The sequence below is a fragment of the Danio rerio genome, chromosome 15 (genome assembly GCF_052040795.2).
Source record: "Danio rerio strain M-AB ecotype USA chromosome 15, GRCz13ab, whole genome shotgun sequence".
NCBI lineage: Eukaryota > Metazoa > Chordata > Actinopteri > Cypriniformes > Danionidae > Danio > Danio rerio.
In genome coordinates, this window is record NC_141035.1 from 5,252,080 (window position 1) to 5,280,009 (window position 27,930).

General features: G+C 38.3%; 4 protein-coding genes across 16 annotated transcripts in view; 2 read left to right on the forward strand and 2 right to left on the reverse strand.

The window, feature by feature from the left end:
• The window catches only part of brwd1 (bromodomain and WD repeat domain containing 1), a 1,114,631-nt gene that overhangs the window by 287,040 nt on the left and 799,661 nt on the right, over window positions 1-27,930 (reverse strand). The gene's annotated exons all lie outside the window — the stretch shown is intronic.
• Window positions 1-27,930, reverse strand: part of phkg1a (phosphorylase kinase, gamma 1a (muscle)) — an 831,529-nt gene that overhangs the window by 154,409 nt on the left and 649,190 nt on the right. The window lies entirely within an intron of this gene.
• Window positions 1-27,930, forward strand: part of mxf (myxovirus (influenza virus) resistance F) — a 250,465-nt gene that overhangs the window by 10,344 nt on the left and 212,191 nt on the right. For 3 of the 7 annotated variants that reach the window (XR_015508898.1, XR_015508897.1, XR_015508896.1), the window contains 13 exons: window positions 2-81; window positions 242-450; window positions 1,880-2,014; window positions 3,985-4,139; window positions 5,106-5,244; window positions 6,420-6,618; window positions 6,724-6,802; window positions 8,528-8,650; window positions 10,334-10,466; window positions 10,566-10,724; window positions 13,945-14,021; window positions 14,103-14,363; window positions 16,192-16,887. Coding sequence is in view for 4 of the 7 variants with exons in the window: in XM_087283524.1 (XP_087139650.1) it covers window positions 35-81; window positions 242-450; window positions 1,880-2,014; window positions 3,985-4,139; window positions 5,106-5,244; window positions 6,420-6,618; window positions 6,724-6,802; window positions 8,528-8,650; window positions 10,334-10,466; window positions 10,566-10,724; window positions 13,945-14,021; window positions 14,103-14,363; window positions 16,192-16,416 (1,941 nt within the window). In the remaining 3 variants the exon portion in view is untranslated. Of the gene's footprint in view, window position 1; window positions 82-241; window positions 451-1,879; window positions 2,015-3,984; window positions 4,140-5,105; window positions 5,245-6,419; window positions 6,619-6,723; window positions 6,827-8,527; window positions 8,651-10,333; window positions 10,467-10,565; window positions 10,725-13,944; window positions 14,022-14,102; window positions 14,364-16,191; window positions 17,617-27,930 lie in introns of those variants that run through there. The other 4 variants (XM_087283524.1, XM_087283525.1, XM_087283526.1 and 1 more) reach the window with 2 other exon arrangements.
• pgm2l1 (phosphoglucomutase 2-like 1) overlaps window positions 20,721-27,930 on the forward strand; it is a 35,452-nt gene continuing 28,242 nt past the window's right edge. For 2 of the 7 annotated variants that reach the window (XM_087282810.1, XM_087282807.1), the window contains exons 1-2: window positions 20,891-20,913; window positions 21,051-21,112. Coding sequence is in view for 1 of the 7 variants with exons in the window: in NM_001098485.3 (NP_001091955.2) it covers window positions 23,004-23,105 (102 nt within the window). In the remaining 6 variants the exon portion in view is untranslated. Of the gene's footprint in view, window positions 20,914-20,998; window positions 21,113-22,411; window positions 23,106-27,930 lie in introns of those variants that run through there. The other 5 variants (XM_087282809.1, NM_001098485.3, XM_087282808.1 and 2 more) reach the window with 4 other exon arrangements.

The window sequence follows — 27,930 nt, forward strand, 5'->3', positions numbered from 1 at the left end:
GATTAGAATCTCTAAATTGAATTTCAGACAAACAATGAACCAGGAAAAGCATTCAGAATATTACTACCAAGGCGATGAGAGGTAGTATTCAAATGCTATTTATGTTTGATAGCTACAATACCTATTACTGTTTCTTTCTTCTTAAAACGTATCTGTTTGTTTTAGATTTCTACCGCTGCAGAGCAACCATCATCAAGATCTAAATAACATTTCTATTTGTTTCTCTCTTTTAAATGTAAAGCTCATTTTCTGGCTCAAAAGCTCAGGAAGGACCCCAGAATCATTTCCTTGAGTCTGTTCGGCCTTTGATTGAGTTGATCGACTCTCTGAGGTTCATTGGCCTTGATGAGGACATTGGTCTGCCGTCCATTGCAGTTGTGGGAGATCAGAGTTCTGGGAAGAGCTCTGTTTTGGAGGCTCTCTCTGGGGTGGCTCTGCCTCGAGGAAGTGGTAAGAACATGAAAACCTTGCTTCTGTTTCAGCGCCTTGTGACACAAATGAGAGCAGTGGTCAAGCAATATATATATTGCTAATGCCGATATATCGGCTGATATTTGTAATTTTTCTGTTTAGCCGATGTGATTGAGGAGTGACTTTTATTTTGAAAGCGTCAAAGCTGCAGCATATATTGCTAATGCCAATATATCGGCCAATATTTGTCATTTTTCTGTTAGGCCGATGTGATTGAGGTGTGACTTATTTTGAAAGCATCAAAGCTGCAGCAAATATTGCTAATGTCGATATATCGGCTGATATTTGTCATTTTTCTGTTTAGCCGATGTGATCGAGGTGTGACTTTTATTTTGAAAGCGTCAAAGCTGCAGCATATATTGCTAATGTCGATATATATCGACCAATATTTGTCATTTTTCTGTTTGGCCGATGTGATTGAGGAGTGACTTTTATTTTGAAAGTATCAAAGTTGCAGCATATATTGCTAATGTCGATATATCGACCAATATTTGTCATTTTTCTGTTTGGCCGATGTGATTGAGGAGTGACTTTTATTTTGAAAGCGTCAAAGCTGCAGCATATATTGCTAATGTCGATATATCGGCCAATATTTTTCATTTTTCTGTTTGGTCGATGTGATTGAGGTGTGACTTTTATTTTGAAAGCGTCAAAGCTGCAGCATATATTGTAAATGACGATATATTGGCCAATATTTGTCATTTTTCTGTTTGGCCGATGTGATTGATTAGTGACTTTTATTTTGAAAGCATCAAAGCTGCAGCATATATTGCCAATGCAGATATATCAGCCGATATTTGTCTATTTTCTGTTTGGCCGATGTGTTTGAGTTGTGATTTTTATTTTGAAAGTGTCAAAGCTACAGCATATATTGCTAATGTCGACATATTCATTCATAATGATTTAGACAGGATCTACATAGATTTGAAATGCTTCATGTCCCTGTATCTGCGCTCGCACATAGTGAACAGTGGTGAAGACGCAAGACATGAGCACACGATAAATGAAAACACCTTACAGTGTGCTCACACATATGCAACACGCATGTTTCATCCCAGCGCCTAAACGAAATCGAAACCAACTAGACTGTTGAATGAACGGCGCTGAGATTGGAACAGAGCGATGCCGACAGAACAAACACAAACACGAGTACAGGCAGGAGTGTGCTTGGCCTGAGCGCGCTCACGAGAGCACTCATACAGAGACACACAATGACAAAATGAGTCTTGACCCGAGAAAACTCGAGCCGAGCACAACATACCAGGACAAGACAGAGCTAGTGTCTGGACTCTGCCACCAAAACAAGAATGTACAAGACTGGAGTGGCAGAACCCTGACAATATTGGCAGAATTCAAGCATGTTAGTTTTAATGTGTTTACTCTGGTGTTTTTTTGTCCCCCTACCAAGGTATTGTCACTCGCTGCCCTCTTGAGCTGAAACTGCAGAAGATCAAAACTGGTCCATGGTCAGGGACCATTTCCTATGATGGTCACAAAGAAGCCTTCAGTGACCCATTAAAGGTGGACTCTCTTGTTAGAGCAGGTTAGTATGAATAGGACTCGATCGGAATTTGAAATTACTGAAGGAAGGATTCTGAAGTACAAGACATTACTAAGCATTTCACGAGTTCAAAGTCACAGATATTTGACTGAATAGAATATGGTTGTTGGGGTGCTGTTTGGGGAGAGAGATCTGAGCTCGGGAAGACACCCTAACTCATGTTATTCCCCTAATCAGGATAAAGAGAGATAGGGTACGAGGGCAGTGCCTAGTCTGGCTCCAGAACGTTCCCCCCTTAGATTTAAAGGGCCATGAAACCCCCTCGTTTCAGCAGGGTGTTTTCACACCTCTACTTTGGAAAAAGTCAGAAAAGTGGGCGTGTCCAGCTCTGTTTAGGGGGGAGTGTCGGAGGAAAAAAAGTGGGATGGTGTGGGAGTGTCTATTTGGGCACGCGCGAGTTTCAGAGTCAAAATTCACACACACACAGTAGAAAGTGATGGTGTTTAACCTACATGGACATCTGTAGTCGAATTATTTGCCAAATTATTAAATAGTGGACTTTAACTGCAGTTTGGCTCTTTCATTCAGGGAATTCATTCATGTCCCTCCCGACAAACGAGATATTTGATTCGAGGAACTGCTCTAAGCGTGTATTTTTCATGCAATGTTTGATACCGCACGGCGAATGAGAGAAAAAAAACCTCAGCATTTCCCGGAAACTTAGATGCACACGGCAGGTAGCGTCAGAAAGCCGCGTGTGTTATTCCGGTCACAAAATGCGGTGAAAACCCTACACAAGGTTAAAGTTTGGTTGTAGTGCTAACATGTTTACACTTAGTGCAATAGTTTGTTAGATACGAACAAACTGAATAAACAAAGAGCACTGGTCGCTCACTTACCAAATTTGTAGAGACAGGACAATCACCAGCAACTAGAGCCGCGTCTTTATTAAGAGAAGACTACAAGCGAATCCGGATCTCAGCGTTTGCTAATGAGAACAGCTCTCAGGTAAACAATGTTCCTCCTTAGACACGTAAGTTATTGTTGTCGAGCGTCGCGTACACTGTTAATCCACACGTGACTCAGAGCTCTCACAGAGAGAAAATGAAAACGAAACTTAACTGCAGCAAACTATAAAAGCAACACTTCACGCTTGTTTTGCCAACACAACGTGGCGTCTCTGTCGTGTAACCACGGTGATAGTAATGAATATTAATGAAGCTGCACAATAGAGCGCGCTGATTGGTTTGAACCAAGCCTTACTCATGCATTAATGCAACACACTGTAAGACGTAAAAAAACCCACTCTGGCACAGACGTCCAGTCTGCACGCTGAAATACAAAGCTATTATGTCATGGCTGTGACGCAGCTTCAAAAATTCGTTTCAAACCGGAAGTATGAATTTGCTTGAAATAACGCAAAAACAACCAATTTACACTTTTTAGTGAAATATAGGTGTCCTAATAGTGTTTTTAGCAGTGTGGGACACATATACGACTGTCAACAGCTCAAAAAATGTGTTTTGGTGTTTCGTGACCCTTTAAATGGGTATTGGGTTTAATAGTGTGGAGTTGGGGTGGTGGAGGGACGCTGAAGTTGAAGTAAAACACTGAAGTAAAAAAGTTCTCGAAGACGTGTTGGATAGCAAAACAAAACTATAGTCTAGAGGGGTTTTTATGAACCTCTGAACTGTATGGCCCAGTTTCACAAACAGGGCTTAGATTAAGCCAGGGCAAGGCTTTAGTTAAAGTAGGCTATTTAAGACACATTTATAAAAACGGCCTCAGAAACATATATTATTGGTGTGCACCTATAGACAAAAAATTACACTGACGTATTTTAAGACATCTCACCCCAAGTTATTTTGAGTTAAGACAGCTCAAACATGCAATTTACTCTTGACTAGCCTTAAACCTTGTTTGTAAAACCGGGGGTATGAGATTTATGAGGAAGGAAATAAGAGGAAAATAGGAACTACAGCTACTTTAATGTTTATCTCTTTATTCAACAGCACAAGATGATCTTGCTGGAACTACAGTTGGGATCTGTGATGAGCTCATCACTTTGGAGATTTCATCTCCTGATGTGTGTGACCTCACTCTGATCGATCTGCCCGGTATAACTCGTGTGCCTGTGAACGGCCAACCTGATGATATTGGAGATCAGGTGAGTGTATTTAGTGATTCCTCAAAACAATGGCTGTGTAATAAAAAAAAAATGTATTTCGAGTTACTGGCATTTCTGTGTGGAGTTTGCATGTTCTCTTCAAGTTGCCATGGGTTTCCATAGGGTGCTCTGGTTTCCCCCACAAGTACAAATACATGTGCTACAGGTGAATTGGGTAAGCTAAATTGTCCGTAGTGTATGTGTGTGAATGAGTGTGTATGGATGTTTCCCAGTGATGGGTTGATGCTGGAAGGGTATAAGCAGCGTAAAATATATGCTGGATAAGTTGCGGTTCATTCCGCTGTGGGAAAACCAGTTTAATAAAGGGATTAAGCCAAAAAGAAAATTAAAAAAAAAAAAAAAAAAAAAAAAAAATATATATATATATATATATATATATATATATATATATATATATATATATATATATATATATATATATTATTTTTTTTTTATGTAAATTGATTTTTTTGCAATATTTTAAAATATATGCTGTATATATATTCTTATATTTGTGAAACCGAACATTGTCTATCGATATTATACACATTATCCTGTCCTTTCCTGTATTTGTCTTTTGTGGACGACCAGGCTTTCTGGGGGACTTAATTGAGATTGTGACCTTATTTTAAATTTTTTGATTGTCTACAAAACAAACCATCGTTAAACAATGACTTGCCTAATTAATCTAGTTGTGCCTTTAAATTGCACTCAAAGTGAAATACTGGTATCTTGAAAACTATCTAGTAAACTATTATGTACTGTGATCGTGGCAAAGATAAAATAAATCGGTTATTAGGAATGAGTTATTAAAACTATTATGTTTAGAAATGGGAAAATATACAGAGGGCTAATCATTCAGACTTCTACTCTATATATGGCCTAAATAAAATAAGGTTAATGGCGTTTTCAATGTTTTTTGACTTCAAGAATTCAGTTTCTTACCTGTCTTCTCTTTTTTTTTAGATCAAATCCCTGATCCTGAAATATATTGACAAAAGTGAAACCATCATTTTAGTTGTCGTGCCCTGCAATGTCGACATAGCAACAACTGAAGCACTAAGAATGGCACAACAAGTAGACCCAGAAGGACTCAGAACTCTTGGTTTGCAAACACTTTTCTATTTTTGTATACCATAATTCTTCAATATGCTACTTACCAGGGCTTGCACTTAACTTTTTTGATCACCAGCCACTGTGGCTAGTAGTTTTCCAACATTACTAGCCACTCGCCATTTTCACTAGCCACAATTTTATTGTTGGGAAAATATATTTTATACACATAAAAATGACTTTGACATGCTAAAATTACTCAAATTACTCGTGTCTGAGCTTGCTCAATAATTATAAGTAAATGAATCAGTTTCATATATTACGATTAGTTTTTATTTCACATAATTTTCAGAGCCCACAATGAAGGATTTACCCAATTTATCTCTGACCACACCATACATAAACAGTTTTCTCAGCCACAAATTTAAAATGTGTCAAAACAAGCAAAATATTACTGAATACTATACTTTTTATTTAACAAATTTTACAGTCATATGTCGTGGCAAAAGGTCCCAGATCACCAGTTAACTACACAAAAATGGGGGGTTAATCTCCCATTAAAGCAATGTTATTGCAAAAAATGATAATTAAACCATATTAACGCAGAAGAAAGCAGGTAAAATGCTAATGAAAGGATGGTCACACTCACTTATTAATGTTAGACCCATAAATAATCTGTTCAAAGATTGGTTAAAGGGAAAGCAACTGGCGCTGCTTACAATAAGTCAACTCTGGAAATCTTGAAAGCAGCAAGACTGTGGGTGCATGTTCATCCCGTTTTGTTCAGTCTATTTGAAAGAGAACCGATCGCATTAGTTGTGTTTCTAGACACAGTTGCTACACAAAAGGAAACGGGAGCATGCACGCATCACCTCAGCTGTTAGTGTGAGTGATTCTTCGGTATTCACCTGCTTTGCTTGCATGAAGTTGCAAACGCAATTATTTTTGTCAGTCATGTTGCCTTTCGATTTTAAAATCGCCTGGGCACGCATATTGGACCATCCTTATTGTCGAATCCTGCTTTTAAGAATTATTATCTGGGAAAATTATTTTCAACCAGCCAAAGTGGCTAGTGGGAGTGTCTGTCCTACCCGCCACCGCCGAAATCTACCTGCATTAGGCGTGTTGGCGAGTGTTAACGTAAAGCCCTGTTACTTACCATGTAGACCCTAACATCTAACCTTTATATCTGTATCTTTTTTTCTGCTATTTGAATATGTGGAGTAGCAATTCTCACCAAACCAGACCTCATTGACAGAGGAGCTGAGATCGATGTTTTGAACATTGTCCAGGGAAAAGTCATTCCTCTGAGCAAGGGCTACATCATTGTGCGGTGTCGTGGTCAGAGCGACATCAATAACAGGGTCCCTTTTGAAAAAGCCATGGAGGATGAACAGAACTTCTTCAGGAGCCACCATTATTTCAGGTATTTTTATCATTTGATCGTTACATTAAAACATTATAAAACAACATTCACGAATTGTTTGCATTTATAGGAAATTAAGAATGTTCTACATTGTTTTCTTCACAGTTCACTGCTGGCTGATGGAAATGCATCTACACAGTGTCTGGCCCTCAAGTTGACCAGAGAACTGGGTGATCATATAAAGGCAAGATAATAGGGAATACTAATAATGTTAATAATAACGTGTGCCTCCCCATGTTTGCGTGAGTTTTCTCCGGGTGCTCTGGTTTCCCCCACAAGTCCAAGATCATGTGGTAGGTGAATTGGATAAGCTAAATTGACCGTAGTTTATGTGTGTAAATGAGGGTGTATTGATGTTTCCCATTGATGGGTTGCAGCTGAAAGGGTATCCGCTGCATAAAATATATGCTGGCTAAGTTTCAGTTCATTCTGCTGTGGCGACCCCAGATTAATAAAGACACTAAAGGCTGATTTATACTTATGCGTCTAACGCAGGGGTATGCTACAGCGTAGACGCATAGCCCTACACCGTGGCCGTCGGCGTCGCTGATGTGCACCTCTCAAAAAATGTAACTACACGTCGCAACGACGCATAGCGCAAGCTCTGTGATTGGTCGGCTTGGTAGCGATGACGAGTCTGGGCGGGACTGAGAGCCACGCGAATGGCGCAACCCAGATGGAGCGATTGTTTACAAGTGTGGAGTCCCGTGAAGGAGCTCAGGATGGAAAGTTTTGTTTTGTGTTTACCTCATAGTTAAAGTTGTTGCACGTCCGCCGGTTCCTGCCTCAAAATGAGTTTGAGCCACTTGTACATCCAGGAAGTGTTCAGGAAAAGCAAAACACAAGCGAAGAAACTGGACACAGAGGAACATTTACACCTCACTGCCAACTAGCATTTCGGAAGTGCTAATGCAGACCAACCGAGACAGCGCGCAGAAGTATAAAGGCTGATTTATACTTCAGCGTCAAACGCCGGCATATGCTACGCCGCTGACGCATAGCCCTTCACAGTGGCTGTCGGCGTCGCTGATGTGCACCTCTCAAAATTTGAAACTACACGTTGCAACGATGCGTAGCGCAAGCTCTGTGATTGGTCGGCTTGGTAGCGCTGACGAGTCTGGGCGGGACCGAGAGCCGCGCAAATGGCGCGAGCTGGACGCGAACCCAATGGAGAGATTGTTTACAAATGTGGAGTCCCGTGAAGGAGCTCCTGATGGAAAGTTTTGTTCTGTGTTTACCTCATAGTTAAAGTTGTTGCACGTCCGCCGGTTCCTGCCTCAAAATGAGCGAGTTTGAGCCACTTGCACATCCAGGAAGTGTTCAGGAAAAGCAAAACAGCAGAGAAGAAACTCGACACAGAGGAACATTTACACCTCACTGCCCTCTAGTGTTTCGGAAGTGTTAATTCAGACCAACAGAGACAGCGCGCAGAAGTATAAATGCACAGCTACGCGCGTTGCATGCGCCGAGGGTTACGCCGGTCACTTGACACAGAAGCATAAACTAGACTTAAGCCGAAAAGAAAATGAATAAATCAATGGTTTTAAAAAAGGCTACCAAAATAAACAGTTTTAACTGGATTAACTTTTAGAAAAACTGTTCAATTAAAGACTGACTATATACTTAGCAGAATAAACATTCCTTATTTTGATTTCAGTCCGACTTTAATATATGCAGCATGAGCCAGAAGGACATTTGATTAGTGTATCGCTCAACTCTTCGAGTTTTGAGTCATTCATTCAATACATGACAGCAGGAAAAACTTAGCCTCTGAAGTCGGAGTCGAAAAGATTTATAGTTGATAGGCTATTGAGTCCATGTTCAGTGTTGAGTCTATGTTTGATGTTGTTGTTTTTTTTTTGCCATTCACATTTCTCTCAATATAAAATATGTTTTCTTATGGTCACAGAAATCAATTCCAACCTTGACTGAGGAGATTCAGAATAAAGTCCTCAATGTGCAACGAGAACTTAAAAACTATGATCAGGGTCCACCTATGAATGAAGAGCTAATGGGACCTTTTCTCAGTGAGGTAAGAGCTCTAATGCTGGGTTCACATCACACTCTTGGTCACTCGCTTAGTACTCAAGTTGAACTTGCAGGGGAAAAGAGAGTTTCATATGTAGGGTAGCCAGGGCATACCTGTCAACATTGGGATGTGATAATAAGGGATATGCCCACCATAATAAGGGACCTCCCACCCACCTAAAAAAAATCCCCAAATTACTAAATCTGTTCTTCTGCAGCTGTTTCATTGTAAATAAATTGTTGAACCATCAGTAATATGCTTTATTATTATTGTTTACAAAAGAAAAAAATAAGTAGTATACATTAGCAGCAAATAAATTAGCAAAATGTTCAGCTTATTAAAATTAATAGCTAATATAAAGAAATCAAGTTAACAAAATCTCATTAATCTTTTTTTCACAGTTTAACTTACACATTCAGATTAAAGAGCAACAAATTAATCTCATTTATTTGGATTTTCGTTTGATTATAATAAATAATAGAGATGTCATTTTAAAAATGCCCACATCTAATGTTATAATGAAAGCATTCGATTGCTTTCTTAATGGTTTATGCTCATTTAAGACAAAATGTTACACAATAGGCGAGGCAGTGGCGCAGTAGGTAGTGCTGTCGCCTCACAGCAAGAAGGTCGCTGGTTCGGACCTCGGCTCAGTTGGCGCTTCTGTGTGGAGTTTGCATGCTCTCCCTGCCTTTGCGTGAGTTTCCTCCGGGTGCTCCGGTTTCCCCCACAGTCCAAAGACATGCGGTACAGATGAATTGGGTAGGCTAAGTTGTCCGTAGTGTATGAGTGTGTGTGTGTGAATGTGTGTGTGCATGTTTCCCAGAGATGGGTTGTGGCTGGAAGGGCATCTGCTATGTAAAAACTTGCTGGATAAGTTGGCGGTTCATTCCGTTGTGGTGACCCCGGATTAATAAAGGGACTAAGCCGACAAGAAAAATGAATGAACGAATGAATGTTACAAAATAGTTGTATTTGGAAAAAAAACCCACAAAGATTGCCATCTTTAGATGTTATTATTATTAATAATGTGTGTATGTCTGTTCAAACACGCACCCATAACCCAGACTGTATTAGAATAGGAATGGCAGAACTAACGCTGCATTAGAAGGTTTTACCTTGTGATACCAGTGTTATTACAGGGTAAATCCTCAGGAACTGTCCACTCCATGTTAAATAATCACAAAATACTGTCATATATAAAACCTAAACATTTGTGCAACTGTTTAACAACATCAAACTTCTGGCCAAAAAGTATAAGTGTATACAGAAATAAACAAATGCCATGTTTATATGTTGTTTTAAGGTAAATTGTAGAATCACATCAGTAATTCACATTAAAAGGGTAGTTTACCAAAGATTGAACCTTTGAACATTTGAACCTACACATACTATTCAGTAGGTTGTTACATGTGTGTAGTCACACCAATATTACAGAAGTAAATACTATGTACCAGTGTGTACACACACTGTAGTTACATACGGTAGTACTCTAGTTACCATTTAAGTTCACAAGTATAGCGAATATTGATGTAAAGTGGGACCAAATTTTTTATTAATGAACTCAGCATTGGGTTTGTCCACATTTGGCCCAGACCTGGGTTAAAACAACCCAGCAGTGAGTGGAGTGTAAAGATAGTAGAGTGTAATGTTCTGACAGTTAGAATATCTCTTCTTCTTCTAAAGATTATACTGAACTTCAGCGATCAAATAAATGAACTGAGCAGAACAGGACATTCACAAGACAAGAACTTGTACACACTCCTGCGTCCTGTGTTCAGAAAATGGGACAACCATCTGAGGAGCACCGAGGTCTTATGTAAGTGATGATATTTTACCAATTGAAACTATTTCTTTCCTTAGTAGGACGACCATAATCCATAAACTGTACTCTTTCTTATTGTCATTACGCATTTAGTCAAAGAAAGAGTGACGGAAATGATAGAGAAGTATAATGAGATTCATCGTGGCAGAGAATTGCTGACATTCAGTGAGTTCTGCGAATATGAATGTGTCATCCAAAACCACGTGGCAGCCCTTCAGGAGCCGGCTATGGAAACGCTGAATGATGTGCGAGGTATGGAGGGTTTCATTATGTCCAGTTCGAATCAAGTGACAGGTCATGTTGGTAACTGTAAGTGCTCAATCACTCTGAATGCATATCTGCTTCTAAAAGAACGAGGCGCAACAAAGTTTTATAAACTAATTCCGAGAGGAGTGCATACTATGCTATGAGCATACTATTGATCACAGCTGGTCTCTCATTTACAATTATAAATGAACCAATCAGATGATTCCAAGCCTACAATAAATCACACATTTCAACTTACTTCCCTAATCTTTGTTTGTGAAGAGTTTTCCCATCCATTGCATCTCCCCCTTTCCTCCTTTACCGGGGGAGTTCTCGAGACCTACCTGACCCCCTTTCATGCTAAATGACCAGGCAGGAGCACTGGGCACAATTATCTCCGAGCTTGGGGTTCTCTCCCAGGACAGCATGCAAAACCTGCAATTAGTAACAAGCAATAGTGTGGACATCTTAAAAGGTTTAAAAAAGCATAGCAAAACGCACTATGGTATCTGGAAACAGCCACTGAGTGCCACCCTACTGAAAAAAACAGCTTAAACCAGCCTAGGCTGGTTGGCTGGTTAACCAGGCTGGTTTTAGAGGGGTTTTGGCCATTTACAGGCTATTTCCAGCCTGGTCTTAGCTGGTCAGGCTGGGAGATGACCAGCTAAAACCAGCTTGACCAGCCTAGCCAGGCAGGGAGCCCAGCCAAAAACAGCTATGTCCAGCTTAAACCAGGCTGGTTTTAACTAGATTTACCTGGTCACTTTCCAGCCTGACCAGCTAAGACCTGGCTGGAAATGGCTGGAAACCAACCTGGAAATGGCATAAACCCCTCTAAAACCAGGCTGGTCAACCAGCTAAAACCAACCAACCAGCCTATGCTGGTTAAAGCTTAGTTTTTCTGCAGAAACTTGCAACGTTTGTCCCACTTCCGAATTCTTCTGATTAGTTCACTGCTTTGGAAGTTCTTTTAACTTAATAAGACATCTAAGGGTGCCTTCTCACCTGTAGATCGATTGTTTTGTTCTGAAGCAGGGATTACAATTGTTAAAATCTTGCTTTTTGTTCTTCATGTGGTTCACTTTTATAAAGCAAAGTTTCTAAATGGACCGAAATAGTTAAAAACAATTGACGTGAGTGTAAACTCTCCTCACATTGGTCAGAGATTGGTTTATTTTCCATGATTCTGCTCAGCTATCATATGTAAGAAATTAGAAATTATAAGCAAAAAGGTGTGTTTTCATTTTAAATGATAACACCCACAGACAGTTATCATCAAATATAAATAAGAAGAATTGCTCATACATAGCCTCATTTTAATTGTCAAGGGTTGTAAAATATATATACATTCTATATAAGAGGTCGAGTTAACCAAAACGTTAATGACACTCAGGGCCGGCGCGTCCATAGAGGCGACCTAGGCGGCCACCTAGGGCGGCAGTATAGAGAGGGCGGCATCCGCGACACCTCCCTTACCGCCCGCGTCCTCAGTTATGTCCGCGACACCTCCCTCACCACCTGCGTCCTCAAATATATTCACGCATAGCAGAATACAGAATAGAGAGGGCGGCGTCAGCGACACCTCCATCAGCACCCGCGTGTCCTGTTATATCCGCGCATAGGGCGGCAGAACTGAGGTCCGCGACACCCGCGTCCTCAGTTATATCCGCGCATAGTGCACTGGAAAAGAGGTCCGCGACACCTCACTTCATTTTCATAACCGGTCACTTTCGTTTTCACATTGGGGTTGAGGGTGGCATGATCGTTCTCTGCCTAGAGCGGCAGTTCAGCTTGCTCCGGCCCTGATGACACTATATAATTACCTTTTTAGGAATAAATAATAAATTTCACCTTTATTTAGATAGGACAGTGAAGATTTTACAGACAGGAAAGTGTGGGGAGCAGAGATAGGGAAAGGATTGCCAAAGGACCTCAAGCAGGGAATCGAACTCGGGTCACTGTGAGCACCTTGGTGCTATGTGTTGATGCACTAACCCTAACCACTAGGCAATTGGCACTAATGACATTTTGAATTTTGTTATTATTTCAATTAGACAGCACACTTTCACTTTTTTATTCGACATAAACACACTTTTACCATTAGGAATGATACCTTTACTCATCATTCACTCTTTTTATAGCCATACTGTATATATGCTAATAACATATCCATAATACACTGTGATATAGTCTGATTTGTTTGTTCGTTGAATCGTATTGCTTTCTTACTACAATTTAACCACTCTAGAATTTGTTTCGATCGAGCCGAGATCACCTCATTCAGGCGGTCTCTGACCAATTGTTTTGGCGTGGATCCAAGTGCAATTGTGAGTTTTATTTATGTTCAAATAAATCAAGCTAAGGGGGCAAACCTGACAGGTTCCAAAACAAACATCTAGGTGTGAAAGCACCCTTCAAACACAGTGCTGGGAACTTCAAAAGACGCAGCATGTCAGCATAATGCTGTGTTCACACCAGACGCGGAACGCGCGGATAAATCGCGCTATTCGGGCGTAAATAGCCGCGTAAACATTTGAGTCTACTCGCTTCATACGCGCGTCAAACCCCGCTTCATTCGCGTGTCAATTTCACATAAGAACAGACGCGGATTCGCGTGATGGGCGGGGCTTCTGTCTACCCGAAGATTCTAGCTTCATAAATGGCTAACATGGATTTCATGAAGAAAATAACAGTGTTTATGTGCTTTATGAAGACTGAAAAACAGCATCGATACGTCCACTACATGCTTTCAGAGGTGAATCCAGCTCTGTGAGCTCATAAACTCCTCCAGAAACTGAACCTGGATGACAGAGGCTTTCAGCGGTGCTTCTGACTGAGCCAAGCTGAGTTTGATGAACTGTTGTCGGTGAAGGCTGGAGGATTTCCCTCGGAACACAGACAACAGGTTCTATGTCACAATCACGCCCCCTCAAAACGCTCGTTACGCGCGTCAAATGCGCAAAACGCTAAATTCGCCCCGCGCCATTCGCGCAATTTGCTTCATTCGCGCCGCAGGATGTCTATTCGCGCGTTTGCATTGACTTAACATGTAAATCACTCGCGCTTGACGCGCATGCCGCGTCTGGTGTGAACGCAGCATAATGGTTACATACATCCATCAAATGAAAAAACAACAGAAGAGTGGCATATTGTAAAGTAAAAACACATTCTGTGTGAAGTGCTTCAAGTTAAATCACTTGTTAAATTTAGACCTTTTTTTTTTCAGAGATTGTTCAAAATAAGTTCAGGGAGGCTTGTTATTTGTCATTTGACCAGTACCCTCCAATGAGATACATTATCTCTGTAAGTAAAATTACAAAAAATCTTCATATCATTATAAATATTGTTATTATTGACTTTAATATATCATATTCTTCTTCTCAGAACATGATTAATGACATTCAGTCAAAGCAAGAAGCCAAAGCGGAGAAGAGAATTAAAGAGTTTATTAATATGGAGCAGCTGGTTTTCACTCAGGACAAAGTGCTGCAAAAGAAACTGGATGACTCTGACATCCCTCCGAAGATGGGGTTAAACACTAGCGACAGGAATCAGTATGATGAAGACATGGTTTTTAACTCTAAAGGCTGTGCAATGTTGGATACAAGAGATCTAGTAACAGAGAAAATGGTTCTCTATTATGAGGTGGGTAACATAGCTTATTGCATGGCTGTCAGGAATACTTGATTGTGATTGGCGAGTCGTGACATTTCAAGGCATAATATTCCCAGAGAACAACCACTGAAACTAATAACACAGGTTCTTCCGGTTACTTCAAATCTTCTGTCAGCGAATATGTTCACATTCACACAGATGAATATGTTTTTGACGACTGTTTGGCCGCCATCTTGTGACTGTATAATATGTAGGTTAGTGTATGCTCCATCAGTGGTTTTTGTTTCTGTCAGCTTTGACTTTAATTAAGACTTCATAAACTATTATGTCCCAGAACAATTTTTCAACAGTTCACACTTGATGATTGATTATAAAGCGTGTTTAACATGCTGTACCAAGAGAGAGAGGACTGAGCTCAGAATATGCTCGAGCCCAGGGCTCCCTCCTATTTGAAGGGCGATAGGGGAGTTTGAGCTCTGGTAGGCATGGAGAACTCCCCTGCTTGTGAATGTGTAAGGAATAGCTATGAGGTATAGCTGACTAAGAGTTTGTTTATGATGCAGCTTTGAATTAGTGAATTTATGTATTTTGTATGTCTAAGGACAGTGGGAGGAAACCAGAGAACCGAGGGAAAACCGATGCAAACACGGGGAGAACATGCAGAGTCTGCACAGAAACGCTGACTGTCCTTGTAATGGCTCGAACCAGTGGTGTTCTTGCTGTTAGGCAACAGTGCTAACAACTGGGCCGCTGTGCTGCCCTATCAAGAGAAGGAGTAGTAGGGGTGGAAGGTCTTCGTCTTCAAGACGAAGATGACTAAAGTGTAAAACTCTGGTTGCTTAGTGCTTTAGAGTCTAAGAAAAGCGCATTACAAATAAATTTTTATTATTATTATTATTATTATATTATTATTATTATTATTATTACTTACAGTGAGTTAGTATCCATCTAATTGACATCATATTTGTAGCTGATGCGGGACCAGCCAGGATTAATCATAAGCAAATGATCCATTCGAAATTAGTTTATAAATAAACCGCACTTTGTGTCAACTTTTTGTTTTGTGTGCAAGTAATCGTCTAGTATGCGGAAAAAAATACATCCAGGCCATTGTTTTCACTCGACAGGCTTATCAGCTGTTGTATAAGGACTTTATTCTGCGAAAACAACTGCCTGGATGTACTTTATTCCACTTATTAGACAGCTACTTGCCACAAAACGTAACAATAAAACAAATTAGACAACATTTATTTATTCCTTATTCAAAGGCAAAGCTGAGTAAACATAAACAGCTGAATGAAGCATACACTAATCTACATTTTATTTAGACACAAGATGGCGGCCAAACAGTCAAAAACTGCTGCGTGACTTGCAAGCACATGGAAGAAAACATGTTCGCTGACAATTAAGCTGCTTTTTTGGAGTAGCCAGGTGAGCCTGTGTTATTAGCTTCAGGGGTTGTTATCAGGGAATAACATATCTTGGAATGACACGACTGACCAATCAGAATCAAGTATTCCAGACAGCTGTGTAATAATCTGCAATAACAACTGCCGACATCCCTTACATCAGGGGTGTCCAAACTCTGTCCTGGAGGGCCGGTGTCCTGCAGATTTTACCTCCAACTTGCTTCAACACACCTGTAAGGATGTTTCTAGAAGGCCTAGTAAGAGCTTGATTAGCTAGCCCAGGTGTGTCTGATGGGGGATGGAACTAAACTTTGCAAAATACCGGCCCTCCAGGACTGAGTCTGGACGTCCCTGCCTTACACAAAAGCTACAGAAAACACTTACAAATTTAAAAGCACCCACAAATTTAGAAATCCCCATGTGCTATTATTCATGTTCTCTCTCCATAGATCGTCTACCAGCGCCTCACAGACTATGTGCCAATGCTGATAACCCTCTTCATGCTAAAAGATGCAGCTAAGACACTTCGCCATCAGATGCTAGAACTGAGGAACGGAGCAGATGTGCCCAAACTGCTGAGTGAAGACTCGGAGCGGGAACGCATAAGAGCTGACCTGAAGCATCGTCTGGAACGTCTCACACAAGCTCAAGAACTGATCAGCACCAGACTATGAGACAGCTTTATTAAATATCAGGCAAATCAATGCATTTAGCATCAGGTCACTCTAGACTACAGTGTTTTGAACCATACTATAGTAAAGTACTTAATTAAATCTGGTAACTCTACAGTTGCTATGGCTAGACAACAACTATAGTAATATAAATTACCCAATACTCTAATTTTCTACAATTATCAGGAATATTATACTATGATAATCCTCAGTTTTCCATAGTTAATGCAGTTTGCTGTATAACAAAGTGTTGTAACTATAATACTCTTTACTATGGTAGCCTATGGTTCAAAAACACTATAGAAATTACTACAGTATGTTGACATGACTAGCTGCAGCATATCAGGCAGCTTTTTAATATAGTAACGATTTAGCAACAGTGATAAATTATTAATATTTTGTGTTAGTTAACATACTTACAATAACTTGTAACTAGCGGATATGGGTAGGGTTAGCAAGAGTCTTAGAGTCCTGGTCTCGTAGCAGAACCTTTGGCGTATGATTTTGGTATTGAAACTGCCTCTTTGCACAATAATCTAGATTAGTTTAGTTAGGTTTATTTCATATATTTGTACAGGAATGATTTACAACATGACATGCTTTGCCAGATTTAGCTAGAAAGCTAATTAGCATCTGTAGACCCTGGGCAGGATTGTGATTGTTACAAAATTAACCACATTCCATGACAAAAAGTCATCAAATATCAGATCCTAGTTAATAAAATTAAAAGCAAGTAATTGATTACATATTTGATTTTCCTTAACTAAACTTTAAAGGGAATTTTTTTATATAGCTGATATTTTCAGGTTAGGCCTGGGCCGGTATAAGATTCTGATGGTAAGATAATCTTGGATAAAAATATCAAGGTTTAGCAGTATTGTGATTACTGCTCTAAAATATATTATTTTAAAATGTCTGGGTAAAAAAACAAACATTTTTTGACCTTTGAAAACAATATATTTTATTTTTTGAAAGATTGATTATATTTTGGAGCAGTCATTGACTTCTAATGTCTTCATTAATTTCAAAAACACAGATTTCTTTACCATTTAAAACGGCATCTTTGGATATTTTTCTGATGGTTGTCCTTAAAAAAAAAAAAAAAAAAGTTAATTAAATTAAAAAATCATACACATGAATGGTATTACAGATCATATTGGTGGTTTTAAAACCTTGACGTTTTCCAAATCGTGGTATAGCTTGAAAATGATTATCGTCCCATGCCTAATTCAAGGCATCCTTCTGCAGCTATAATTGAATCACTACATTGATTCAAAATCAATCAAAAAAGTGCTCAGGGGTAGCTTAATGAACGAGTCGGTGCTCTTTGGGTAAGGGATTCATCAGAATAAACAGCAAAAGTAACTCCAAGGCGCTCGAAAAATGTGGAAAAATATATTTAAAAGCCTTTATTGACATGGCTATTCCTTAAAACTGTAATAAAAGCTTTTGAATATATATATTTTCCACAAATTTCGAGTGCCTTGGGCTTACTTTTGCTGTTTATTCTGAATAAATTGATTGTTGAAAAATAGTTTTTGTAAATTTAGTTAAACAGTAACCCATCAACTGATATCTAAATTGTCTATTCTATTTAGTATAAATTGTCCTTTAAAGATCACAAAGTAATTTCTACAACAAACACAAATGATCAAAAATGTAAACGTTATCAAGTGTCAATAATTTATCATCTTGAATACTATTACTATCTCCCATGGCTTTTTAAATACATGTTCACAGCTTGTTTATACCTAATATATATATTGATATAAGCATATTTATGTTTTTATAAGACTAACTTGTAGCACAATAAGATGAGAGAAAATAATTGTATTTATAAAAAGTTAAGCAGCAGCTAAATTAGTAATTTATATTCATATTAGTCCTCAGGCTTGATTTAACTCTGATTTTTAAAATGTTTTTTAAAATTATTTATTTAACAGATCTTTAGAGATGTCAAATGCTCAACAATATTTATAACTTATCTTTTAACTAAATATATGGCCAATGCTCAACTTTCTTGATCAAACAAACAAACAAACAAACAAACAAACAAACAAAAAAGCATTGCCAAAGTTTTACATAGTTGAAGTCAGAATTATTAGACTCTCTTAGAATTTTGTTTTTACAGTTTTTAATTTTTAAACTCCATTTTAAGGTCAAAATTATTAGCCCCTTTAAGCTATATTTTTCAATTGTTTACAGAACAAACCAGTTATACAATGACTTGCCTAATTACCTTAACCTGCCTAGTTAACCTAATTAACCTAGTTAAACCCCTTTAAGCTGCATAGAAGTGTCTTGAAAAATATATAGACAAAAATTATGTAATGTCATCATGGCAAAGATAAAATAAATCAGTTATTAGAGATGAGTTATTAAAACTATTATGTTTAGAAATGTGCTGAAAAAAATACTCTCCGTTAAACAGAAAATGGGGGAAAAAATAAACAGGGGGGTTTATAATTCTGACTTCAACTGTATATGCAGTCATAACTTTTGTTTAGTCCAGCCTTATAGGAGGCAAAACATTAGTGGTTCTAAACTTTTATTGATTTCTTTTTTAATAAAACACAAAACAAGATATTCTGAAGAATCATGGGGACAATTGGGGTCATTGACATACATATTATATAACAAGAAAACCACAGTGTGCAGATGATTTCTGCTTTCCAACATTCTACACAATATATTTTGTGTTCAACATAAGAACACACTTTTTTGAAGACACTATTAAGCATCTCTTTTGCAAACGAGGAAGACTGCTAATAACCCAGTTAAAAAATGTTTTGATTCTGAAGCTAGCCTTATGTTTTAATAGCATAAAATAGAAGTTCTCTCTGTTACTCACCCTGATGTTTATCCACTGGAGGTTGTAACGACAGATTTTACTGTGAGAAAAAAAAAATCAGTTGGGATCATACTTGGGATATAATAAAGCTTATATGACTTTGAGAAAGTGTTTCATTAGTGTGTGTTTTTGGGATAAATGATGTTAACCCATTTATTATGATTTCATGAATATAATCACGTTAAAACTTGGATAGCATCCGGAAATAAATAATTACTAGTTACATAGCCTAGTTATAAATGCAGAATTTTAGTTCATTTATTATCTGTTGAGATTTAGTTCTTACATTTACATTTAGTCAATTAGCAGACGCCTCTATCCAAAGCGACTTACTTTAATGTCCCTCATTGAAAATGCAATATTATTGCTTACTGACTGCATTAAATATTTAAATTGATCCTTATTAATGAAATACACTTATTCAAAAAAGAGAACGTCTCTTCCATTATCTTCTAACTGTGTGTTGCAGCTCTGTGCTAAAATGATTAAAAAGCAAAAGCAATCAAATTTAAAAGGCTTGACATTATGTCTTGTTTTTGAGGATCTTTTGGTCTACTTCACTTTGTGATTTAAGTGTAATTGTGTAAACAGTAATCAGACCTGGATGGGGGGCTAGAGACATTTTACTATGGTATTATAAACCAAAACAACCCGGGCTCATTGAGGAAACGTAGCCCCACGGACGTTTCTGGGGACTGCAATATACCTCCCGGAAGGTACGTATTCGAGCGTTTTTTGTTTTCAAGGATCCGCGAGAGGCCGATGTGCGCGCTTTTCGCGTCTGGGGTGCCTCTCTGGAACGCGCGCCGTTCGCACCTGCGCTGTTCCGACCCGGCCACCCTCCTCTTCCTCCTTCCCTAAACCCAAGCGACGGTTTGCACAGACCAACCGCTTACTGAAAATTTTCTCTTTTTCGGTCCATTCTCTGTAAACCCTAGAGACGGTTGTGCATGAAAATTCCAGTTGATCAGCAGTTTCTGACATAGCCTGTCTGGCACAAACAACCATGCCATGTTCAAAGTCACTTAAATCACCTTTCTCCCCCATTCTGATGCTCGGTTTGAACTGCAGCAGATCGTCTTGACCATGTCTACATGCCTAAATGTATTGAGTTGCTGATCTAATAAAGTGGCCGGTGAATGTAAAACTGTTTAAATGCCTAACATGATGTATTAACCAAACTAAAACTAAAATAAATAGTTAAGCAACTAAAACTTTAACCAAAATATATTTATTTATAGTATACAGTATAATTGAAATATCTATTAAAACAGGTTAGTAATTATAAATGGAGGAATAGCTGCAGCTGGTGAAGGTCAGTCCAAAAGAAAAGTATAGAGAAGCAAAACAAAAGTGAAAATGAACTTCAAAGGTTTACTGATGTTTGCTTTGATCAACTTGTTGGCAAAAGAAAAAAAATAGACTTGTTATAAACCTTAGAATTGATATGAACTACGGGGATTTCCAGACATACAATAAGTAATTCAGTCATCTCTTAATCTGTTAACTTTTATTCAGTTTATGAACAACACAATTCAGTTTTATTGGTGTACGTTCTGTTAATAAATGTCGAAAAAAAAAAAAGAAATCTGGCCTATATAAGCCAATGAGATTTTGCACTTTACTACAGAGCACAAGCAAAGCATAAGGTAAGGGCAAAATTGTGTTTTATTATAATTATTATTTACATGATTATGCGTATCATCAAAGTAGAAAGAGTAAAATTGGATTAAAATTTTAAATACAGTGCTGCTTGAATGTGCTCAGTTTGAAAGTTGATTTTCAGACATACAGTATTATGGATGGTCAGGACAAGTTTACAGACTACGATTCTCAAGATGAAGTGAGGTACTGTATGGTGTTCAGAAGCTTCAGCTGTTTGAATGCTTAATTATCAAAGTGGCTGTTCTTTTGTTCTTATTGTTCTACATCAGGGGTGTACAAACTTTTTGGGCCGAGGGCCAGATGCAAAAAAAAACAAAAACTGTTGTGCCAGGCCAAATTTTACATACATCACACAGACACGCATATATATATATATATATATATATATATATATATATATATATATATATATATATATATATATATATATAGATAGATAGATAGATAGATAGATAGATAGATAGATAGATAGATAGATAGATAGATAGATAGATAGATATTCAAATTTATTATATATTACAATATTAAAGGACCGGGAAAATAAATAATTTATTAATAGATAAATAACAACAACCGGGCATGGTGTTGCAGTGGGTAGCACCCTCGCCTCACAGCAAGAAGGTTGCTGGTTCGAGCCTCGGCTGGGTCAGTTGGCACTTGTGTAAGGAGTTTGCATGTTCTCCCCGTGTTCTTGTGGGTTTTCTCCGGGTGCTCCCCTTTCCCCCACAAGTCCAAAGACATGTGGTACAGGTAATTTGGGTAAGCTAAATTGTCCACATTGTGTGTGTTATTGGGTGTGTATGAATGTTTCCCAGTGATGATGGGTTGCAATTGGAAGGGCATCCGCTGCGTAAAACATATGCTGGATAAGTTGGCGGTTCATTTCGCTGTGGCGATCCTAGATTAATAAAGGGACTAAGCCAAAAAGACAATGAATGAATGAATAAAAACAACCACTGAGTTTAAGGAAACAAACAGACCTCATCAGAGAGAAGAGATAAAGATGGTGTTGTTGAAGTATGATGGATTATACAGATATTATATTAAAAATGACTACTATTATCCAAATATCTTCTTTTTTGTTTATCAGAATTAAGAAGGAATTAAAAGGATTGAAACAAGTAAATAGTGAGTATAATGACATGATTGCACTTTTTTGGATAACTATCCCGCAGTTATTTCAGTAAAGACATTACAATAAATACATAATTTGTACATAGAGATTTCAGTTTTTATCACTAAACTTGCCATTTCAAAACCTACAAATGAAATCAGATCATACTGTAAAAGATTAGAGGTCTACTGAGTAAGCTGACTGATTAATTGATTATATAAGATTATAAAGACATAAATACCAAGTACTGCATGTTCCATAAAAATAGTGTAGTGCTATAATTCTAAAACGTTAATAATTATCAATAAAATAAAAAACATTTCGGGGTCTACTAGACTATAACAGAACTCAATTTCCCAGCATCCCCCATCTAAGCCCAACCCACACACCTCAGTTGTTCCTGCTGCTTCGCTAAATAGTTTGATTGTCACAGCAGTTAATTTATGACAGAATTCCATATCGACACTTTCACAGATACAGAAAAATACCTACACATGTGTTTAGTGACGTGACGTGTGTTCATAACGGACTGCATCCGATCATCAGCAAACGCACTCGGCTAATACGCCAATGCTAACTCTTCCACCAGCTGCTCCCTCACTGAGGAAGTGCTGCTAGCTTAAAAGTGAACTACTCCAGCTGCAGTGCACGTAGGGTTCTGTCATTTTCTAGCCAGTAGAAGAAAAACAACAACTTTTAAGGGACTCGGTCTGTGGACATTGATAAGCTGGCGCGACGTACAGTACGTGTATGTAGTTGTCTTATTTTAAAACGCGTGTACAGCAGTGAGTTGACTTGATAGTTTGCAGCCTTCGTCAGATGTGACCTATTTGAATGTGATGACGTCACGCCGTTAATCTTTAATTTCCGAGCACGCTGTGCGCAATAACAGTCAGTCGCACCGGTTTGAAGCAGCTGGATTTGAAGTTCCCCCCTTAGAAGTCTGGATCTGCCGCTGAAATGGGGTCCAACGGAGACCTCAACGCGAACTCACAGTGTCTCAGTGCTACTGGCGACCCGGTGCTGGACAAAGCGGTCAGTCAGTGGATGACCTGGGATAAGGTGAGAATTCAGCTAGTTTTAAACATCCATTTCTCACATTACTGACATTATGACTGGTGTGTCGACATGTTGCCAGTTATTGCTATTTTCAGTAACTCCATTTCCAAAGTCTTTTAGATGTTTCAAATGTTGTATTTTGTCTTTATTATGTCTTAAATGAGGCATGTGTTGTAAAGAGTAACATTTTAAGAACATCCAGTGTCCCACTGCATTGCAGCGACTTCAGTCATTCAGATGTTGAGCTGCAGTTGTACAGTCATGGCATTATACCATAGTAATTTGATATGTACCTTAATTGGTATTACTGTACATCATCCACTGTAGTAGGGAAGAATTAAGTTAAAGCTGGTGTTCTATTCACACATTCGGACTTTCTCCTTAATAATATATTCTCAGAAAAGTATTCTTTGCAAATTCTGAATAGTGTAATCGTGTTAGGAGCCAATAGCTGTCAAAAGAACAACATTGTTTACAGTCAAACTTGTATTGAAGTCATACTTACATGTGATTTTAGACCGAATAATCAAAGTGCCTCGATAAATTACATGGGGACTGTCACAAGTTGTCGCTGAATAGGCATGGGACGATCACCGCTTTCAAGGTATACTGTGGTTTGGAAAGGTCAAGGTTTTAAAACCACCAGTTTTTTTGGTAATACTGTTCCTAAGGTATGTGTATGCTTTTTTTTTGATGTGTTTTTAAAAAAAGTTTTTTAGGACAGCAGTATCTCCAGCAGAAAAGATATCCAAAGATGCAGTTTAAATGGTAAACCAGTGTTTTTGAAACTTAAGGCTGATTTATACTTCTGCGTCAAACGCACGCGTATGCTACGGTGTTGACGCATAGCCCTACGCTGTGGCCGTTGGCGTTGCTGACGTGCACCTATCAAAAAATATAACTACACGTCGCAACGACGCGTAGCGCAAGCTCTGTGATTGGTGGGCTTGGTAGCGCTGATGAGTCTGTGCGGGACCGAGAGCCCCGCGAGCCCAATAGAGCAATTGCGGAGTCCTGTAAAGGAGCTCCGGGTGGAAAGTTTTGTTTTGTGTTTACCTCATAGTTAAAGTTGTTGCACGTCCGCCGGTTCCTGTCTCAAAATGAGCGAGTTTGAGCCACTTGTACATTCAGGGAGCATTCAAAAAGAACAAAACAGCAGCGAAGAAACTCGACACAGAGGAACATTTACACCTCACTGCCAACTAGCGTTTTGGAAGTGGTATTGCAGACCAACAGAGACAAGGCGCAGAAGTATAAATGCACAGCTACGTGCGTTGCATGCGCCGTTGGTTATGCCGGTTACTTGACGCAGAAGTATAAACCAGGCTTAAGGGTGCTTTCACACTAGCACTTTTGGTCTGCACCTTTTAGTTTTTTACCCAGACATTTAAAAAGAACTTATTTTAGAGCAGTAATCACAGTACCGGGAAACCGTGATATTTTTTTGTTCAAGGTTATGATACCATCAGAATCTTATACTGGCCCATGCCCATCGCTGAATGAATCAACTTTACCTCAATTAGGGAGGAGCAGGAACAAAACTACCATTTTAATAAATATGTAATATGTTTTAAAAGATAAAGCTTTAGACAGAAATATATTTGCTGTGGTTACAAACTTACAAGTATTCATTCATTCATTCATTTTCTTTTCGGCTTAGTCCCTTTATTAATCCAGAGTCGCCACAGTGGAATGAACCAACAACTTATCCAGCACGTTTTTTACGGAGCGGATGCCCTTGTAGCCGCAACCCATCTTTAGGAAAGATCCACACACACACTCATTCAAACTCGTACACTACGGACAATTTAGCCTACCCAATTCACCTGTACCGCATGTTTTTGGACTGTGGGGGAAACCGGAGCACCCCAAGAAAACCCACGCGAACGCAGGGAGAACATGCAAACTCCACACAGAAATGGCAACTGACCCAGCCGAGGCTTGAACCTTGAGCTCACAGTTGTCATGAAGGATAATATTAGCTGTATGAATCAAAATTGTTTTTTGTACCAGGCTGTAAAGATCTTTTTTTTCTCAATAGAAGTTTACTCCATATGGAGCCGGGACTAGTGGAATTTCGATGAATTGCAGTTCCTGTTACTTCCGTATTTGCCTCATGGGGGAAAGCAGCAGGTTGCCGATTGGTTCCTGACAAACTGAATCAAATAATTTTAGCTGAAATCATTGTCCTTGGTGATTCATGAAGTCCAATTTATGACTGTATTTGGATAAACAAGCAGGCAACACAACAATCGTTTTCAGAACTTGTATAGTGATGTACTAACATTTTATGATGCCAAACAAATGGTCTGAGCAAGTAACTGAACATTATGTTCAACATTACCTTCACCCTGAGGGTGTTTACACCCAATGGAGAGGGAGGATGCATGTGGTAAATTATTTATTATTTTTTTGTATGCTGCAACATCAATACACTTGTCCGATGGTAGCAGTTCTTTTGTACTTGCATTTAAATTAATCCCCAAAGTTCACTGTTTAATCTAAAGTTTTAATGTTCTACTGAAGCAAAAAGGAAACTTTGGATAAATTAGGTAAAGTATGATTCTTCTAGAAATGGCTTTTTATGGAGCATCTGTGCAAAAACGTGTTGTTACATGTCCTGAAAATGTGGTAATACTTTCTTTTTTGCATTTGGAGAATTTGTACATTTAAAAAGAGCGAATCTAGTGCTTTTCCCTCATACGTTCAGAATTTGGACATGATTTTGTTATGTTAAAAGAATTTTTGCAGCTCTTTTCTTTGTGCAGGCACATTTATATAGTCACACAGCATGTCTGGCTGACCTCCTCCTGCAAATGTCAAACTCCGCCAGCTCTGGATGACTGGTGTGTATAGAAGTACATTACAGAGCAACCAGCTGTCAGCCTGCAGTTGTAATAAAAAGCCATTAGCTCAGCAAAAATAAACTGAAAGTGGGACATTTCCCTTTGTGTGGGTTGCCTGCGTGGTATTTTTACTGATTGTGTACTTTAAAATGTTATGGGACATTCTTGTGTTCACATATTTGGGTGGCTCAGCTAGTTGGGATTAATCGGAAACCTGTTCTGTCTAGGCCACAGAGATAAGCTCCGTTCAGTGGAAAAAAAAAGGAATTATTCATTTTCCACCATGACTGCTTAAAAAGATCTATGATTAGATGCATTACAGCTGAGTCAAAGACTCAATACTGCTGCTGGCATACTAAAGCAAATGCTGGAGAGAGTGTGTGTAGCTGTCCTCTTTTATTTCTTTTTTTATAATATAGATTTTTTTGATCTGATCAATAGCTGTGGCCAGAGGTGTCCCAGAATTGTACTTGTCCTTAAAATCCCTCCTAATAGAGCTTTGGTACATTACTGTGATGTCTATTTATGTCTTAGGTTTATGCTTCTTAAAAACAAAAGTCACAAATTGCTTCATAATTAAAGAGTTGGGCGCTATACCAGTATAAATGATTTGTATAATCAGGATTATTTTGCTCAGAATGTTAATCACGATAAATAATGACGATTAGGGCTGCACGATTCTGGCAAAAATGTGAATCACGATTTTTTTTTGCTTACAATCAAGATCACGATTCTTTCTCACGATTCTGTAAATGTAAAATAAAAGTTAATAATATGATTAGCCTATTATTATTGTTAATTCTCAAACATATGGTAAACAACAACAATAACAGGCCTATGTGTAGCTCTACTGTTGCTTAAAATGCAAACTTTTGTATTATGGTGGACTTAAACAGACTTTCAATATGTCCTGTTTGTTAATTCACAGTAAAAATAAGACATTAGAATATAACTATTCATAATTATAAAATTTAATTATGATGTTTGAGACATGTGCTTGTCATCTGTTATTGATAACATTATTAGAGCATTATAGTTCCATTATATATAGGCTAGGGTTGTTATACTGACACAGTTAACGTTTTTTCATGCACAACTCTTTTGTTTGCTATAAAGAAAAAAACATATCAAATGCTTGTCGTAATCATAACACTACAATGCCATATGATCATTTAAATGATGTGCGCACAGGTTTCACTTTCACTTCCTAGTGCGTCTCATGGCTGCCGTCACTGTGAGAAAAAACACATATACATGCAAATCAAACCTCCCGCACGGCCCTCAAACGATCGCTCTGTGCAACAAACTGAACGTTATTTACAACTTCATTACCTGTTATTCACAGTATATGCAGGTTGTGTTCACTATAGTAAGCGTCATTTGCGTGCTCGTGCGTTCTCGGCAGTAAATAAACCGTGTGTCAGCTCACGTGTGATTTCACGACCGTGAATACATTATTACATAAAGACAGAAATGACATTTTGGGTGAGTTATACTTTATAAAAACACTTTCAACATCATTTGAAGATGTCAATGTTGCTGTGAAGACTTCTGCAGCCGCCTTTTCTTCTCTCCTGACCTTGCAAATATAATTGGCTGAATCATAGAAAAAGCTGAATTTGGATCGCATGTAGGGTCGAATCGAGATCATGATCTTTTTTTGATTAATCGTACAGTCCAAATGACGATAATTTCTTTGTGTGTGTGTATATATGTATGTGTGTGTGTGTGTGTGTGTGTGTATATATATATATATATATATATATATATATATATATATATATATATATATATATATATATTTATATTCTTAATAAACTTCACAGCCACAAAAAAAAAAAAAACACAACTTGTAATTAAAAACTGGGCGGGGATTAGAAACTAAGAATCTGATACTTGTTATATAATAAAAATTTTGATTCGTCTTCTTCAATTTTTGCATACACATTTTTTTCACTCCCTACTCTGTCAGGAACTTCGCC